Source organism: Xenopus tropicalis, chromosome 7, assembly GCF_000004195.4.
Source record: "Xenopus tropicalis strain Nigerian chromosome 7, UCB_Xtro_10.0, whole genome shotgun sequence".
Lineage (NCBI taxonomy): Eukaryota > Metazoa > Chordata > Amphibia > Anura > Pipidae > Xenopus > Xenopus tropicalis.
This window is the reverse complement of record NC_030683.2, coordinates 74256554-74276251: the sequence shown is the minus strand read 5'-3', so window position 1 is coordinate 74276251 and position 19698 is coordinate 74256554. Positions and strand designations below refer to the sequence as shown.

The 19698-nt window shown below is 37.2% G+C and overlaps 1 protein-coding gene across 5 annotated transcripts in view; it reads left to right on the top strand.

Annotated features, from left to right (window-relative positions):
• pknox2 (PBX/knotted 1 homeobox 2) overlaps nucleotides 1-19698 on the top strand; it is a 327926-nt gene that overhangs the window by 285532 nt on the left and 22696 nt on the right. For all 5 annotated transcript variants that reach the window (XM_031904840.1, XM_031904839.1, XM_031904841.1 and 2 more), the window contains 1 exon segment: nucleotides 8174-8293. In XM_031904840.1, coding sequence (XP_031760700.1) covers nucleotides 8174-8293 — 120 coding nt within the window.

The following is a 19698-nucleotide window of genomic DNA, read 5'->3' as shown; positions in this document are numbered from 1 at the left end:
GAAAGTAAATTAAATTAGGCGGGGGTGCAATGGCCACAATATTTATACAGAGACATAGTTACATAGGTGTCCATCAAGTTCAACCCATCCAAGTAAACCCAGCACACCTAACCCACACATACCAATCTATACACTCACATACATAAACTATAAATACAACCACTAGTACTAACTGTAGATATTAGTATCACAATAACCTTGGATATTCTGATTGTTCAAGAACTCATCTAGGCCCCTCTTAAAGGCATTAACAGAATATTCCATTATCACATCACTAGGAAGGGCATTCTACAACCTCACTGCCCTCACCGTGAAAAACCACCTACGGCTGCTTCAAATGGAAGCTCCATTCATCTAATCTAAAGGGGTGACCTCTGGTGCGTTGATTGTTTTTATGGGAAAAAAGAACATCCCCCATCTGCCTATAATCCCCTCTAATGTACTTGTACAGAGTAATCATGTCCCCTCGCAAGCGCCTCTTTTCCAGAGAAAACAACCTCAACCTCGACAGTCTCACCTCATAGTTAAAATCTTCCATCCCCTTTACCAGTTTAGTTGCACGTCTCTGCACTCTCTCCAGCTCATTAATATCCTTCTTAAGGACTGGAGCCCAAAACTGCACCGCATACTCAAGGTGAGGCCTTACCAGGGACCTATAAAGGGGCAAAATTATGTTCTCATCCCTTGAGTCAATGCCCTTTTTTATACAAGACAGCACTTTATTTGCTTTAGTAGCCACAGAATGACACTGCCTGGAATTAGACAATTTGTTATCAACAAAAACCCCTAGATCCTTCTCCATTAAGGATTCCCCCAACACACTACCATTCAGTAGATAGTTCGCGTTTATATTATTTCTACCAAAATGCATAACTTTGCACTTATCAACATTGAACCTCATTTTCCAGTTTGCTGCCCAGTTTTCCAATTTTGTCAAATCGCTCTGCAAAGTGGCAGCATCCTGCATGGAACTTATAGTTTTGCACAATTTTGTGTCATCAGCAAAAATAGAAACAGTACTTTCTATGCCCACCTCCAGGTCATTAATAAACAAGTTAAAAAGCAAAGGACCAAGGACTGACCCCTGCGGTACTCCACTAACCACACTGGTCCAATTAGAAAATGTTCTATTTACCACCACTCTTTGTACTCTATCTACAAGAGGTCCTCTGCACTCACTCATTATAAATATATATAGAACATTAAGAAATTTTGTGTATTAAGCTACGCCTTCCCCTTTAAGCAAAACTAGTAGGATTGTTTGTCCATATATTGCAATATATTCACGCTGGCTAACAAAGTCATCCCTGGTCTGCCCAATCCTATACTTAATTATACATTTTTCATGTGGACTAAGTTTTACCTGCAACTTGCTTGTTTCCAGTGTTAAAACTTAGTCCTTCTGTAAAATGTATAATGAAGTAGTAGAATTCTTAATGATTCAGATGAAAGTAAGCATAGGTCTGGCCAGACTGGGAATGACTTTGACATATAACCACTGTTTTGTTCAAAGGGGAGGGCATTTTTTTGGTAGCTTAATGCATACAATGTCTTAATCCTATAGATATTGATAATGGACGTGTGCAGAGGATCTCTTGTCTCTAGATAAACAACAAATTTAACAGTGAACATTCAAACATTTATTGGTTCTAATTATTTGCAAAAATTTAAAAAATAAACCATACTATACTAAACGGCAAACAGGTGCATCCCAGTGCCACATGGTCCCCAATACTCAGCAGGGTAATACAGGGTTGTGGCTGTGGCCCTGCATGTTGTATAATATATAAACGGACAGTATATAAATTTAATGATCTGTGAATGCCACACCTCCTCTGATGAAGCACCCAATGGTGTGAAATGTGTAAAGAGGGCAGAGTATGGGGCCTATGTGGCACTGGGATGGACCTGTTTGTTGTTTGATATAGTATGTTTTTGTTTTGTTTTTTGCAAATAATTAGAACCAATAAATGTTTGCATGTTTCATTGTTAAATTTGTTGTTTATCTATATATTTATATTCAGGACCTTAACAGTGAGATATACATATTAGATATAGGTCTCTGTCTATTATTTATTGTTGTGATCTCTTGTCTCTTGTATGAATTTTGTGGTCACAGCTTCATTGCAAAAGTTAAGGTGAGTGCAACTTTCCCTTTTTTGCTATATTACATTGTTCTTTCTAGAAGGGCAAACCAACAGTTACCCTAAATCTCACTCTAATTGGCCTTTAGGCTCTGAAGATTTTTATATTTGAGACAGCAGATAAGCATTTACTTAATGTCTCACTCCATTTGTTATTTAACAAAAGTGGTATAACCTTCTGTGTTGGTAAATATCAGCAATGAGAAAAGGCTTGTGCATTTTGTGGGGTCATGTAAGAACTTGACAATTTAATAAAACAGAACTTGTTACAACATGTGTGCATGTTTGTCAGAGTATGGTGGCTGTGTTCTAAGCTTCTAAGTATCTTATTTTAGGGTATTTTTTAGAAAGGGTGTCTTCTGCTATGCATGCAGCCAGATGGGAATTATATGGTATATGATTTTGTCTTCATAAAATGCAATGTCCTTTACTGTAATGACATCTGACATAAACATTCTTAGACAATATATAATGAGAATATGAAAGGCTTCTGGCTTTCTGAAAGCACAGAGGAAAATCAGAGTTATTTTTCGCCTGTTTCTCTTGGGCTATCTTCAGGCACTTTTCTGAGTGATCGCTGTGTATTTGCAGCTGTATGGTGCACTTTTTAGTTAGTCTTTTGAGGAGGAATACACTTTCAGAATTGCCGGCCTGTGTTTCACCTCTGAAAGAAATTGAATGATGGATGAAGAGCCATAAAAATGTCCATGATGCTGGCTTTGTTTATGTCCATAACTGTGTTTGATGGGGTGGTAAAATCCATTCATAAATGAAACTGTTGGAGTGCAAAGTGTGACTCAGGAGATCAAACTTTTCACAGTAATAAATCAGATCAAGGCTTTCATGGCAAACTTTGCAGTACTCTCTAGGGGAAATAGGAAACAAAGAATATGAGGAATAAATGTCCCTACCCATCCTTTATTGATAGATAAGTGCATTGCATTATATAGCAACATAGTAACATATATAGTTATACGTTGGTCAGAATTACCTTTTTGCATAACCAGGTAACTAAGGTATTTTGGGCAAACAAAACAATGCTAACATTTGAAATTTGTAATGTGCAGTTTATTAACATTTAACTTTTTCTGACATAATTGCATAATGGCATTGCTGTCAAGGCTGAAAATCAAATATCCATCAACGTCAACCCTTTTATGAAATGATCCTTACTTCTTGTTAATCCAAAAGAATGGAATGATACTGTCTCTGCTATGCCCTAGAAGGGGAACATTTGAACATTACAATCAGACCAATCCCTGGACCAACATTCTACAATATGTACTATTACTAGTAACCTTTTATTTTATCTTTTTCTAAAAAGGGATTTAATTCTCTTTTGAATATATCTAAGGTATTTGCCCTTTCAATGTCTACAGGGAGAGCATTTGAATGTTTTACTTCTCTTACTATATTAAAAGCTGCCATGACTTTAGAAACAACTTATCTTCTAATGTTAACAAAAACCCGGGTCCTTTTGGTAAATAAAATTACATTTGTATTTATTTATACACAGAAAACATATTATAATTTAAATGGACCCTTAACTGGATGTTTCATTATAACTATAATAGGTTAGGCACAGATAGATTATTTTACTACATTAACCCCCACTCCATATGAAAAATAAAGCCCCAATGCGTTTGCATTGGGTGCTCTCAAACACCATACATCTTGTAAGCACCCATGTGTAGGTAGCCTAAGACAGCAGTAGACAACAGTATATAAAATCCATTGTATGAAGCAGCACTTTTTTATCTGGAAGTAATTTTAAAAGCAGTTAAGTGATGGGTTATGTATCCCTGTGGTTAGTGCACATCCTTTATAATGAATAATATTGTCAAATGCAAAAATATAATAGGCAGTGTTAACAATTTAACAAAATCCAAATTATGAGGAAAGTGCCTTGATTCCTTCTGAAGTTTACATCGAGTTGCTTTGAGCCTGGGGTATTTCACCCACGAGTCAAACTTAGGATCTCCTTTGGGTGGTGCTTTTGTAGGGGTGGCAAAAAAGACAAAGGACTCACGGAGCACAGTTCACTTCTAGACCCAAATTCTTATTTTTCTAACACGGTTTAGCTCTTTGAAGGCTGATAATTTAAACTAGCAATTCCCTTCCCACTATGTCTAAAGGACATGGACAGTTTACTGAACCTGAACACAGCACTGGTAATATACAATGGACACTTGCATAGGGGGAAGGTGACTTTTTTGTTTGGGGATGCTAAAGATAGGCCATACATGTACTGATCTAGAGCTAATGTGAGACTTAGTGGATTCATTGCTGGCGTAAAAATGAACCTCCTAACTACCTCTTGCAGTTCCCACTGACTTCCAGGGATACTATGCAAAAGTGCAGGTGGGAGTGCTTTTTTTTCACCCTAAAATGCTAAGGATGTAAAAGTATTTATACATGCACAACGGAGTGAGTTGTTTTTTTTTAAGGTTCCAAGCAGGTTTGGGGAGGCTTAGCCTCCCCTGGCCTTATTGAAAATCTGCCTATGGGCATTTGTCTAATACCCATGTATACTCTCCCTTTTTATTAGTACAGGTTTTTACCACTAATGCATAAGCAAGATTTTAGACTGTGTCCACAACGTGGCCTGTAGTCATAACCATGACTGTAAAAGTCATCTATATATAATATTTCTCTTTATATTAGTTCAATTTATCATTTTCAAGAGTAGAAATGATGAGTCATTTATACTTGTCTTTTATTTAACTCTAGGCATTTTAAAAGAACATTCCATACCTACAGGGAGATTTTCATTTAGAGTACAATATTGTTTTTTTTCTATGACTTTGACATTTTCAAATGCACACATTTTATACAATATATCTTGTAGCACCACGGTACTGGCTCTAACCAAAAAATCTAATTTAACTCTTACAAGGACAGTATATTAGTCAATGTTTTTTGATTAACAATAAAATGAGGATCTCATAGATGGTTTGATATCTGTCATCATTTTCAAGTGTTATTTCACATTTTATTATTCTCTTTTTGGACAGCACAAAATAATATGCATGATACTTTTTTTAATTTAAAAAAATAGTCATACAGTATGGGATCTGTTAATCAGAAACCCATTATTCAGAAAGTCCAGAACCATTTTAAAAATTTTTTTAAAAATGTCTTTTTTTTCCGTAATAACAGTGCCTTGTATGTAATAATAACTAAGATATAATTAATCCGTATTGGAGGCAAAATAATAATTTTGTGTTTGTTTAATGTTTACATGATTTTTATTGTGATACAAATTACAGAATGACCCCTTATCTGAAAAACCACAAGTTTCAAGCATTGTGGATAAAACCTGACAATTTTGCATAAATAGGCTTGCTGAGCACCAGTATTGATACTGATGACTTTTCTTATTCAAGTAAATGAGAAGCTGGAGGGCAATTATTCTCTTCTCATTAGCCACTTCTATGGCTGAAATACACCAGCAGAAAAAAAAACCCTATCTTGTCAGCCTAACTCTTTAGTGGAGACGGCAATGTATTTATCATGTTTTGCACAAATACTTGCCTGTCGCACCTTCTGAACCACTTGAAATGCAGAAAAAAGAGTTGTGACTGCCATCTTGTATTTTTTCCAGCCAAGAAATGACACATATCCTCTGCTAATCACACCCCCTTGACTTTCTGCATTACTGAAACTAAAAAGAAAAAAAAAAAAAAAAAAAGAAACACTAATGGAGCTGGTCATGGCAAGTGCTCAATGTCTGGGATAGGGCATCAAAAAGTATAGAAGGGAGGCAGCCAAATCTACAGCAGATGAAGCAAGAAAGCTGCTGCAGGAGAGAAAAGTGCTAAACTAGAGAAGAACAGTAAGTTCTGATCTAGAATATAAAAATAAATAATTTTGATTCTTGCTATACAGAAAGAACCTGAAGGATGTAAAATGAAATGTACTACCTTTTGCAATTACAAATATTGCCCCAATTAATTCAGCAGGCAGGGTAGTATTCATGAGAAACACACAGGTCTTTGCAGTCCATTCTGAAGCTCAAAGGCTGCACATTGGCGTACCTTGCATAAAAAGGCCCATTGGGTATAGTGAGTACAGCTATGACATTAAAAATCTCATTTCACTGCACCACAAGTGGTTGTACACTAAAATAGACACAAACCAATGTCCCCTCTAATTCCTTTTTGGCTAATTCTTTTGTGTGCATATTTAAAACTTTGTGCTTATTTTAAAAAACAGTGTGCTCAAGTCAGAATAGATACAAAATTTTGTGTTTTCACAGAAAATTATTTGTGCGCACCACAATTTGTGTGCACTGGGCTCAAAATTTGAGTGCCTATTTACCCTGGAAAATAGCTACTTCCAGGGTTCGCAAAGCAGGTTGCATCAATAGGCGCTACAGACTTAAGCTGAGCAAACTAGATGGTATTGGCATATTTTAAATGTGCGTCGGTAGTGACACAGACCCTACTCTGTAGATGCTGGCAGCGATTGTGGGCTACTCAAGTCCTTGCTCTTCCAATATAAATAATACATTTGTCAGGTCTGAGGTGGCAAAAAAATGTCAATAATACTTTGGAGGAGGTGGATCAACTGAAGTAGAAGTTGCGTCAAAGTAGTATCAGAATGAAATCTACAAAATTTCATCATTTTCCGCACTTTATAAATAGGAACTATAGGGTACTCAGTGGTGCTCCACTAAATTATTCAGAAGGATAAAAATGCAGCAATTACTGTAATTGTCAATCACATTCACTGATGTCAATTAGAAGTGCTCAGGTTATACATTATTGTATTGCTTGTCACCCAAAAACAGGAAATGTGACAGTGCAAATACCTTTTTTGAAATTTAGAATTTCATCTTGGTTTTGTTGCAAAAATATAGCTTTTTCTGTCCCAAAACTTTATCATTTACATTTCAGTATGAGATGTTTATTACTAGTACATATAACATTTACAAAAAAAAGAGAATTTGTATTGTGCCCTATAAAACATTTGGGCACTTTTGTCCCTACAACTTCATTTCTTGATGCTTTAGTGTTGCACCGAGCCTTACCTTTTCAGTGCATAGGAAAAGTATTCTTTGGCTGTACAATGAGATTCATATTCATATTTAATGAAAGTTGTATTTAAATGTACTGTAGTGTTTTATGATTAAATATTTTATGATTATATAATCCTATCACTGGCAGAGCAGCAGAGTCTGCAATTCAGTCTTGGTTAGATTTCACAATTCAACTCTATATAATCTAAAATAGCATTAATTGGAGAAAATATATATAGTATAGCTGGTAGATAACTTAGTTCTTCATTTATATATGCTAGCATTAACTGGTCCCAGTACCACAGGATTGTTTTTTTTTTATTCACCCCTGCAATCACCATGGAGATCAAGATGCTATTGTGAGCTAGGGGATCGGAGAGGTTGTCACCATAGAAACGCGTTCTATCTTTTTAAGCCTGGCTTCCTGAGAAGAAAGAGCGGCTTATTAAATCATTCTGTGTTTTCTATTGGGTCCTCTGTCATGAAACGCTTTAATATATTAAAATACACAAGCATTTATAGTGTTATTTGCCTTGGGACATCTGCCCTAAGTCACTTGATAATATAGAAGACCTATAAAAATGTCCTGTTTTATTTTAAAGTATTTGAATAATACAATATAAGAAAAAAAACATTCCCTTGACAAAGCCAATACAAGAAAGTATGTCATGATTGTAAAGATACTAGAAACCAATTAAAGATTCTCCAGATCAGTCAGTATGTTTTTATATAGACTGTCCTATTACTCTTCATTTAAAATGACCAAACCATAAATGCATAGTGCATTTAAAGAAAATTCTTTAGAGACACAGTGTACTTTCACTGTCTGGCGCTCTTGGCATTAACTTGCATAAACCCCACAAATAATATTCCTAGGCAGACATCCAAAAGGCATCCAGGTTATAATCACTCCCCAAGGAAGTTTATATTTGATCTATCAGCACAGTACTGATGTTGATGCTTAAGCTTCTCTTTTTTTTCACTGCCTTTGTCTCCTTCTGCCCCATAGGTTAACCTGGAACTGACCTCCCTGCTTGACAGTGAAGATAAAAAGTCTAAGAACAAGCGTGGAGTCCTGCCAAAGCATGCTACTAACATTATGCGCTCTTGGCTTTTCCAACATCTGATGGTAAGAAACTCAGAGACTCACAGCATTGTGCCTGTGTTTACCATCTCACGAATGATCACTAGTTCATTGTATTACACTTTACATTAGAAATTATTATTTTCCATAAGATCCCAATTATTATTACATTCTAATTATCTTTTGAAGATTAGCAAATGTAAAACTAGAAGGGGAAGTTTGAGAACAAACTTCATGTTGGGTTGAAAAATGTGAAGTCACTGAATGAAATCTGATCTGCTGCCCACTTTTTCTAACCTTGGGCCACAGTTATATAGTAAAAACCACTGTGAAAGTTTGGGGACCCTGGTTTTAATAGTGTCTGAATGGCAGCAACTTAAATTTCTCCACTGAAAGTCAACAAGTGACATCTGATTGGCGGTTGGTGGCTGCAAAGTTTAGGGTCCCTAGGATTAATAGTTAAAGAACGGCAGCAATTTACATTTAAACCAATAAAAGTCAATAGGTAAATTGTGGTTGGTGGCTCCGCCCACTTTTTCTAACCTTGAGTTGAAGTCACCCACTGACAAACAGTGGGCACCCTGGCATAAATAGTGTGAGAATGGCAGCATTTTAAATTTAAAGGATGAAATCTGATTGGCTGTTAGTGGCCAACCCACTTTTCCTATTTTTGAACTGCAGTCCCCCAGTGACCAGCTCTGCAAAAAACACTTCTAACCTTGAGTTGAAATCACCCAGTGACAAACAGTGGTCACCCTGGCATAAAAACTGTGAGACTGACAGCATTTTACACTTCACCATTGAAAGTAAATAGGTGAAATGTAATTGGCTGTTGGTGGCTCCGCCCACTTTTTCTAATTTTGAATGGCAAATACTCAGTGACTAACTCAGTGACTGGAAAGTTTAACAACCCTGGAATTAATACTTAAATAATGGCATCAGTTTAAATATAAACCAATTAAATTTAATGGGTGGAAATGGATTGGCTCCGCCCACTTGTTCTAACTCTGAATATGTAGTCAGCCAGTGACTGATTGTGTAATGTTTGGGAACCCTGACATAAATAGTGTGAGGCAGAATTTTAAATTTAAACAAAAAAAAATCAATAGGTGAAGTCTGATTGGCTGTTGGTGGCTCCACCCACTTTTTAAAACCTAAAAAATGCAGTCCCCTAGTGACCCTGGTGTTAATACTGTAAGAATGGCAACAAGTTGAATTTCCCCATTGAAAATCAATAGTTAAAATCTGATTGGCTGCTGGTGGCTCCACCTACTTTTTCTAATGCTGAACCGCAGTTACCTGGTGATTAGCTCTGCAAAGTTTGGGGACCTTAGTATTAATAATGAATAATGAATGGCAGCAGTTTAAATTTAAACAAATGAAGTCTATAGGCTGTTGTTGCCACGTCCCACTTTTCTAAACTTGAAACATAGTCTTTGCCAGTGACTAACTGTGCAAAGTCTGGAAACCCTAGCATCAAACCAATTAAATTCAATAGGCGAAATCTGATTGGCTGTTGGTGACTTTTCAGAACTAAAATTGCAGTCCCCTAGTGACCAACTGTGAAAAGTTTGGGGACCCTGGGGTTAATACTGTGAGAATGGCAGCAGGTTGAATTTCCCCATTGAAAGTCAATAGGTAAACCCTGATGGGCTGTTGGTGGCTCCGCCTACTTTTTCTAGCCTTGAACCGCAGTTACCTGGTGCCTAACCCTGCAAAGTTTGGGGACCCTGGTGTTATTACTGTGAGAATGGCAGCAGGTTAAATTTCCGCCAAGTCAATTGGTAAAATCTGATTGGCTGTTCACAGCTACACCCATTTTGGGCATCTAAAAATCATCATATTTTCATTCAGCCTGACCCCATGACTATGTGATTCAAGTTTGGGGAGTGTAGCCTCAAAGCTGTAAGATTGGCAGCAGTTTCAATTTTCCCATTAACGTCAAATGGGTGAAATTTGGTTGGCTGTTGTTGGTCCCTCCTCCTTTTCTTTTTTAAAAGAAACTTGAATGCTTAGTCACCCAGTGACTAACTGTGCAAAGTTTAGGAACCCTAGCATCAAACCAATACAAATCAATAGGTGAAATTTCAAACTAAAACTGCAGTCCTCTAGTGACCAACTGTGAAAAGTTTGGGGACCCTGGTTTTAATACTGTGAGACTGGCAGCAGGTTGAATTTCCCCATTGAAAGTCAATAGGTAAAATTTGATTGGCTGTTGGTGGCTCCACCCACTTTTTCTAACCTTGAACCACAGTTACCTGGTGCCTAACCATGCAAAGTTTGGGGACCCCGGTGTTATTACTGTGATTCAAGTTTGTGGAGTGTAGCCTCAAAGCTGTAAGATTGCCCGCAGTTTCAATTTCCCCATTAAAGTAAATGGATAACATTTTATTGGCTGTTGTTGGCCCTTCCCACTTTGGGGTCATCCAACAAAGTCGCTGTTTCATTCGGGATAACCCCATGATTATGTTATTCAAGTTTGGGGGGTGTAGCTTCAAAGCTGTAAGAGTGGCAGCAGTTTCACTCAGAAAAGCACAAGCAACCTGCTCCGCTATAGAGCGAAGGAGTGTGGGGAGTTTGGGTGTTGTACCCCTAAAACTGTAGGAGGAGTAGAATATGGGGGCGCTAAGAATAATAATAATAAGAAAAAGCGGAAGAATAAGCTGAAGTCAAAGAACAGTATGTTGGGGTTTTTAACCCAACATAATAAATGCACCTACACTGCTGATCATAACCCAATACCATATGAAAAACAACATACATGTTCTGACTTGCTTTTTAACTTACGGTAAATGAAATGACATTTTCCTTTAGAAAACACTGTTTCTAACCATTAACTTTATTTTTTAATGTGTCCTGGTTCATGCTGTAAAGGCCCTTTTGGAATTCAGCTTACAGAGTGCTTCAGTTATCTTAGACTGTTCACACCCAATTCACCATTTGCAGAAGTGCATAAGTTTGTTTGCCAAAATCTGTGTACATTATAAATTCTATTTTTATTCTATAAACAGCAGGATTGAATGTGGGCTGTGATACAAGCTCAGGGATTTAATTGTCATGAGTCATCAATGATTGGGATCATGCATCCTGAAGCTATATATTTCATTCCTTTGGAAATACTTTCTTGTGGCAATAAGCCCATTCAGTGCTGGTTATGCTGGAGGGTTTTTTTATTTTGCTAGGTCAGTGATCCCCAACCAATGGTTTGTGAGCAACATGTTGCTCACCACTCCTTTGACGTTGCTACCAATGACATGCAGTGAATAGTGCCTTTGGTCGTTACCTGCCTGCAGCCACATCAACAAGTGTGACTAAAGATTCTTTGTAGTAAACACTGCACCCAGCATTACCCAAGTGATATTCTATGATGGCATGAGGGATAAGTTGAAAGTGGGCTCACCTATTGAAACGCCTCAAGAACACCACTGAGTGTTCCATTGGATTCTTACATTTCATGCCTTAATTGCTTTTGGGGTTGTGGCCTGAACTTGCACCACATATATTCTGGTTACACACTTCTTGTTCTGATAAAGTGGTATCACATTTTCTGTTCTCATTGATCTGTGGACAGCCTCATATGCCAATAAGCCGCTATAAAAATTCAGTTGTTTTCTTACTGAAGTGTAACAAACATACAGATGCATGGCCAATGTCATTGATCAAGCATATCTGCTTGATCTGAAAGAAAGTAAAAAAGAACATAAAACAAATGTAGATGGAATGTTTTCATTGAAGATGAACAGAACAGATGAAATTTGCAATAGAACTTTGAGAACTCATGAAAATAATATTTTCAAATATAGATTTTTCCACACCCTGAAGTACTTCAAGATGCTCTTTCAGCAATATCTATTTTGCTGATAAAAAGTGCTTTCACTCCATTTGGGCATTTACCCTTCTGAGCTTATTTCATTAGGGATGTATGTTTTCCAACTGTAATTACATAGAAAAGTTCTTATTGTTTTGCTAATTATAATAATAAAAACTGCACAAGTTTAAATTAACTAAATATTTCAGGAAGTGACCCGCAAACCCAAGCCAAGTTGCATGCGCATTTAAATATTTATTTAAAGTGCAGCTATTATTACAAACTATAACTCATTTTCATTTACACTATATGGTCAAAGTGCATCAATGCAAAGTCCTTCCTTAATCATTTTCTACATGTCACATAACATATACAGTACAACTCTCTACTTCTGTCTGTATGCTGAAATGAAACTTCCTGTGTAACTTAAGTTGTCCTTTTACAGTTGATTAAAGCTGCCAACCTGGTCCCTTCAGCAGTCAGCAGCTTCTTGGTCCAGCATGGACAATATACCATTGGCAAATCTTGCTCAAACCTTGCCTAATCTGACCTCACCAAATGAATGGATATTACAGTGTGTGGCCAGCTTTAGAGCCAACATAAATGCCCTAAGATTACCCAAATATGGTTGAAGTGCTAGAAGGCACTGAAAAGATTGGTCAGCTAATCTGATAACATCTTCAGAAGTGACAAGCATGGAAAGAAAATTCACATACATATAAGTCAGCTAACAAGTGTTCTTTTAATTGGGGCTTCCAGGTATTTATAATGTAGTAACAATACATTTTGTTTAGGTTTCCTGTAAAAAATGGCACTGTCTAATGAAAACATTTTCATCTATATACACAGTTGAATGCTTATGTTTGGGCATCCCTTGTCAAATTACATATTTAATTTGTTTAATTCACTTTTGGTTTCAGATGTATATTATGTAGTACTCTCAGCCTGTTCATCATTTGCATTAACCCCTGCCTATTTGGGGCTTTTAAACACATGGCATTCACCCAGCACACAAACACTAGGAAATCCATTAAGACAGAGTAAAAATTCCTTGTCAGTAGAGTCCCAGTCAGAACTTTAATTCTGCAAGGCATCAATGTTAAAGATTCACCCCCCTATTTATGTGTAGGGTAGCTTTATGGCTAACAATGTCATTTATTTTTTATTTTGGGAATATCAGACCTAACAAGGATTTTAAATAGGAGTCATTCTGTCTGCAATTGATACACACATATTGAGAGCTTTTGTGGATGGAAGTTAAACTTCTTGCTGACCTAACCTAAGTAAGAGATATACATTTGTATTTGCAGTTATAGGGAAACTGATGAATAGGTATGGCTATAGATTAGCAGTGCATGTATCTGTTCAGATTCAAGGCATAAGAGGAACATATTTAAGCAAGGATATAGAATAGATAACATTTAGTAGATGAAATTACATTGAGCACGAAGCAAACATTGCTATGGGTTTAATATTTATCCTTGACGAATTTTATTTGTCCAGTAAGGGTTTATAGGAAGCTGTGAGGTCACTCCAACATAAACATTTTTTTTACCAATTTATTGGCAAATAGAATGAAGGCCTTATCATTTTCTTTAGTGCTGTTTGCCTTTATTTTTCTTATATCACCATCACATCACTTGAGCCACACTGACCCCTTTTTGTTTGGCGTTAATGACTAAGGGAACTTTCCAGGGACACTGTCATATTTTAGGAAGTTATAGAAGGGTTAAACACTGTGCTTCTCATGGTGGACAAAAAAAAAACACTCACAAATCAATCTAGTCTTAACTATTGAACATGTACTATGCATCATATGAACTGCAATGAGTTGAAAAACAATGTGCAAAGTTTTATTTAGCCCAAATACATACAGGCAACATTTCGGGCCCCACTGAGTCCTTTTTCAAACTTGAAAAAGGGCTCAGTGGGGCCCGAAACTAGAGTCATAAATTCCCTACCTAAATGTACTCGCAATAATATGTTGCCTGGTTTTATTGAACTAGCCTGTGTTAACAACAGTATATCTCTAATTAGAGAATTTTCCTCAGTCCCTCATATCAGTCAGTTGTCAGTTCTAAAATGTAATCCCTTCACTTAATTCCCATATACTTTTTGGAGCAGGCAATCAGAAGGATAATAAAAACCTACACCATGAATACAAAGATTAAAATTCTTTCCGGCTCCCAAATATGAACCATCTATAAATTCCATGATAAAAACAACTCGGTTTCAATGAGTCTCTTTGTCATCACTAATGCACTATAAATGTTCCAGAAATTTAAATGCCAACCTACATATTTTTATTAGCACACACAGTGCTTCAACCTTTCTTCAACGGACCGAATTTCATTTTAAATGAAGTTAATTTCAAAGTTACAACTGCTTTCTCCCCTTGCCTGCTTTTTTCTTGAGTGCAGCGGCGGGTACTGAGTTTTTATTTACGCGGCATCCTGCCTGACTGCTGAATTCTACAAGACTTCCACATGAAGAACATTATGCAACACATTAAAGTCAGCCATTAAAAGTCATCAGGAAGAGGAGTCTTTAACGAAGGCATAAATTCCCTGCTAAATTAAACTGTCGCAGACAAAAGGGAAATTAAGGCTGAGCATACTTGTAGCAAACCCCCAAGACAAACTTAACTCCTTCATTTCTAAACTTGTTGAGTGAAATGAATGATGTAAGGCTAACGTGCTTTGTTAAGAACAAGTTAAAATGTCTGTGTTTGCATATGGATACGCATGTAAACACTAGGAATATTTATATGGTAATCTCATTTAGTTTTGTTTGATGTCCTTATTTAATTTTGTTTGGTGTACCTACTGACTAAACAGTCAGTAGGTCAGTAGGTACTTCTAATATATTTTCATAGAAAAATACGTTGCTTAAACTTTTCACATTCAACTAAAAATAATAATAATGATAATAATAATAATCATAATGGCTTCTCAAGAGCAGCTGTCCTTGTGCATCACTGTTTTATCTGGGGATCAGGAGCATAGTCTATATTTCTAAATCAATTGAATCTTTGCTTGATATTGAATAGAACAGTGACAAGTGTCAGCATTTGCAGTTCCTAAATTGGCTGTAAGGTTTTTATATTCATTTTTTACGAGCCTGTATTTAAAATAGTCCTGTTTCTTTAAAATTAGTTTTACTGTGATTCCCAATTAACTGATATATATAATAGGATTTCCCACGTTTTTGATAAGTACTTACGGAGTGATAGGACTTTGCAAAAGAAATACTTTTATTATGTAAATGATTTTAAAAAATTGTTTCCTTCATATGATACTTTAAATTACAGAATACCTTAACCCCGCAGTGTCCATGCTGATTTCGCTCTACCTGCTGCTGATCTCTGCATGTGAATAGTGGAAGAAGGGGTTTGCAAAATGTGGACAACCCCTTTAAGCAAGAGGCAAGGATACCTCAAGCTTAGATGTCGTTCTCTTCCTTCAGTATATAATAGGGTTCATGTACTGTATATCTGTGCAGTAAGCAAAGCACAATTGCCATGTTTTTTTCAACAACTCCTAAACCATTGCATCCAGTTTGCCAAAATTAACAAAACTGCACGTGCACTTGAGGTGCCGGTAACTTTGGGATTTCCCTCCGTCTATAGGCACAGCAGTGCTCAATTTGGAATGGAAGGCAGAAAGAACACGGGCCGATGTCGCCAAGAGAGCGGATCTTCTCCCGATATCCCCACCTACGGGTGGGTGATATCGGGAGAATCCAGGATAATTCGATCGTTTCCGGCCAGATATCGGTCGGGCAGGCCCGTCAGTAGTGCTCATACATGGGCCGATTAGCTGCCGAATTGGTCTAAGGGACCGATATCGGCAGCTAGAATTGGCCTGTGTATGGGGACCTTAAGACTCAAGTACCTTTAAAGAAAGTTGTTTTATACACAACTGACTGTGGGGACAGTGTAGGGACTGCAACTGCAGACAAACATGAGCCCTAATGTTTTTGTTTTCTCTGAGACAATAGACTTAGATGCTGCAATTCTTACCGTAAAGCTAACAACAGGAATATTATACTACTGTATTTCATATTAAAAAGTTTCATTAAAGGACAAGGAAAGGCTAAGTCACTTGGGGGTGCCAAAATGTTAGGCACCCCCAAGTGACTTTAATCGCTTACCTTGTACCCCAAGCTGGTGCCCCTGTTAGGAGAAAATAGCACCAGCCCCGGGTAGCAGTGAACGCTTCCTCCTTCCTGCTTCGTTTTGCCGGCAAATTCCCGGGACCGGCACATGCGCATTAGAGTGAAAAGCCAACTTCTCTATTAAAGTTTGGCTTTTTCACTCTACTGTGCATGCACACGAGAGAGAAGCAGGAAGTGCTACAGCTACCTCGGGCTGGTGCTGTTCTCTCCAAACAGGGGCACCAGCCCGGGGTAAAAGTCACTTGGGGGTGCCTAACATTTTGTCACCCCCAAGTGACTTTGCCTTTCCTTCTCCTTTAAAGGACAACATACATATTATTTATTTCAAAATTCCACTTCATTTATTTTTGCTCTTAAAAAATCATATCACAAACCCTGATGGCTTCTTTTACATAAAAATCTGTTTTCAAAACTATTTTCTACAATCTATAAACAGCTGTAATTAAACATCCTTCAAACCAATATTAATCTACAGGAAATACAGGAGGTGATTTATCAAAGCTCAATAGATTTTACTTTGTAGTCACAAGGAGGGCATGTTGATGCAAGCACGATTACTGAATAGTATATCATCCACCTCTCCTTCTGTGTTTCTGCACTGACAGACAGCGTCGGCCTGAGTGCAGCTACATGGAGTTGGATTGGCACGAAAAATATGAAACCTTTTTGGCTCTGTGCTGTGTATCTGCACTCAGGCTAATGCCGTGCCTATCAGTGCAGCTACACAGAGCTGTAGATGAAAGCAGATCCACTTCTCTCCTCTTGCCTACAAAACACAGGTGGAGAGAAATGGACGGTATGCTACTGTATGTGTGACCGTGGCTTTAGGCCCAATGAACTGTGTGTGTGAAAAAGTCAGTTAACTGGCATACACAGTGTTATCAGCCCATTTATAGGGCCATCTGTGCTGGTGATTGCTTACTCAAAACATGTAAGGGGTCATTTACAACTCACAAGTGTAGTTGCTCAAAGTTTGCATGTTTATTCAAAATATAGCAGCAACATTTCGGGGGCGTACCCCTTCGTTAAGCATACAAACCAGTGCAGTGAACAAACTTAAATAGTCTCACACTTCATTAGCATACCAAATTGTGCAATTAGCATATTTAACATTTAAACAATCTTTAAAACCATTTAAAGTGTACAACCACATAACTCATACTCATATATCCATAAAAAAAACATATTTCCTATAGCATTAAACATATAAATATCTGTAAAAACATTTTTTTAAAAAATAGAAAATCCTTAAAAATAAGTCCATATATACATCACCAGTCACAGTTACTCAAAGCATTTTCCCACCCAAAAATTCCCTGTGTCCTTAACATTAATTAGAGAATCTTTTTGTATGCTAATGAAGTTTGAGACTATTTAAGTTTTTTCACTGCACTGGTTTGTATGCCTGACGCAGGGGTACACCCCCGAAACATTGCTGCTATATTTTGAATAAACACGCAGGGGCTAAGCCCCGCTTGCATTACACTCATTGTGCTGGTCAATTTTTTGCTGGACTGTGCTGGGAGTGCCGACTGGGTACTAATTGGAGGAGGTAAGGGTGTGCTGGTAGAACTTTCTTTGTTGCTCAAAGTTTGCCCATCAATGTGCAAAAGAAATTACAATCATTAAAGGAACAGTAACACCAAAAAATGAAAGTGTAAGTAACTAAAATATAATGTGCTGCTGCCCTGCACTGGTAAAAGTTGTGTGTTTACTTCAGAAAGTCTACTATAATTTATATAAATAAGCTGCTATGTAGCCATGGAGGCAGCCATTCAAAGGAGAAAAGGCACAGGCACATAGCAGATAACAGATAAAACACTATTGTATTCTACAGAACTTATCTGTTATCTGCTATGTAACCTGTGCCTTTTCTCCTTTTTTCCAGCTTGAATGGCTGCCCCCGTGGCTACACAGCAGCTTATTATATAAATTATAGTAGTGTTACTGTAGCAAACACACCAGTTTTACCAGTGCAGGGCAACAGTGCATTATATTTTTATTACTTTAAAGCTCTTTCATTTGTTTGTGTTACTGTTCCTTTAAAGGAACAGTAACACCAAAAAATGAAAGTGTATAAAAATAATTAATATATTATGTACTATTGCCCTGCACTGGTAAAAGTTGTGTGTTTGCTTCATAAACCTTATTATAGTTTATATAAATACCCTGCTGTGTAGCCATGGGGGCAGCCATTTAAATTGAAAAATGGAGAAAAGGCACAGGTTACTAAGCAGATAACAGATAAGTAGCATAGATTCCCATTGTATTCTACACAGTTATCTGTTATCTTCTTATGTAACCTGTGCCTTTTCTCCTTTTTTCAATTTAAATGGCTGCCCCCATGGCTACACAACAGCTATTTCTATTAACTACAGTAGTCTTTCTGAAGCAAACACACAAGTTTTACCAGTGCAGGGCAACAGGACATTATATTTTAATTCTTTTAAAGCATTTTTATTTTTTAGTGTTACTGTTCCTTTAAGGTTACTTGAGTCCAAAACCCTTTCTTAACTTGCACCAAATAGATGCTCTTGGTGCTGCTGCCTTTGTTGATAGCTCCAGGTTTCCCACAGCAGCCTGCATCAATTGTTACAGTGAACCTGTGCCTAAAGATATGGGTGCAGATTTAATTTTGATGACAAACAGTGGAAGTGACGCCATCCGCATTCACTTTTCACACTGCTGATATGTAAGAGATAGCAGTACAAAAATAGTTTTCTTATTGTGTGACTGAAATTATAGTTCCAATCCTGCTCTTCATTGGCAAATTATGTGTAGACATATAGAACGTCAAATATTTAAAAAGAAATTGCCATTGTCTCCAGTTTCACTCTGCTCAACAAATTAATACAGATTTCTGCAATTAGTTCTTTCACCAAGAGACTCTGAGGTATTGTGTGCAGCTTGCCCTAATTAAATGCTCAAGTCAGTGGTTTGGATAGAATGTGATTTTTAATTTAGTAACATTTATCATTTTTGTTTGCATATGATTTTTCTCAGCTTGTTGCAGTATATTAAAGCTTTTTCCCCTCTGTAGCATTATATTATAGCCTTCCTACATTCCTGTCTCCTCCTCCAGAGCCACTTGGTAAATAGCAGTTATTGGTGTTGAGGGCTGCTAAGCCCAGGTTTTCAGAGAACTGCCAGATTCTATTGTGGTCTGGGAGCCTGCAAGAAGTATTTATTAGCTAGGTAAACCATAGCAGCTGAGAAAGGGTTTGCTATGTCGTTGGCCATTCAGGGAGAAGGATTTAAAGCTTCCCCAGAGTTGCTGAAAGTCATATATTAAAGAATGGGCCCTGGGGGGTTTAGGTTTAGGCATTTTTTTTTTCAAAGCAAATAAGAAAATGTTGCTACTCCATCATCCCAAATGTGGTTCTGTCTTAATGTAAAGAGCAGGATTGGAAAACAGCTGGGTTAAATGCTTAACACTGGGAAATTGATTATTTTTCTAGCAAAGAAC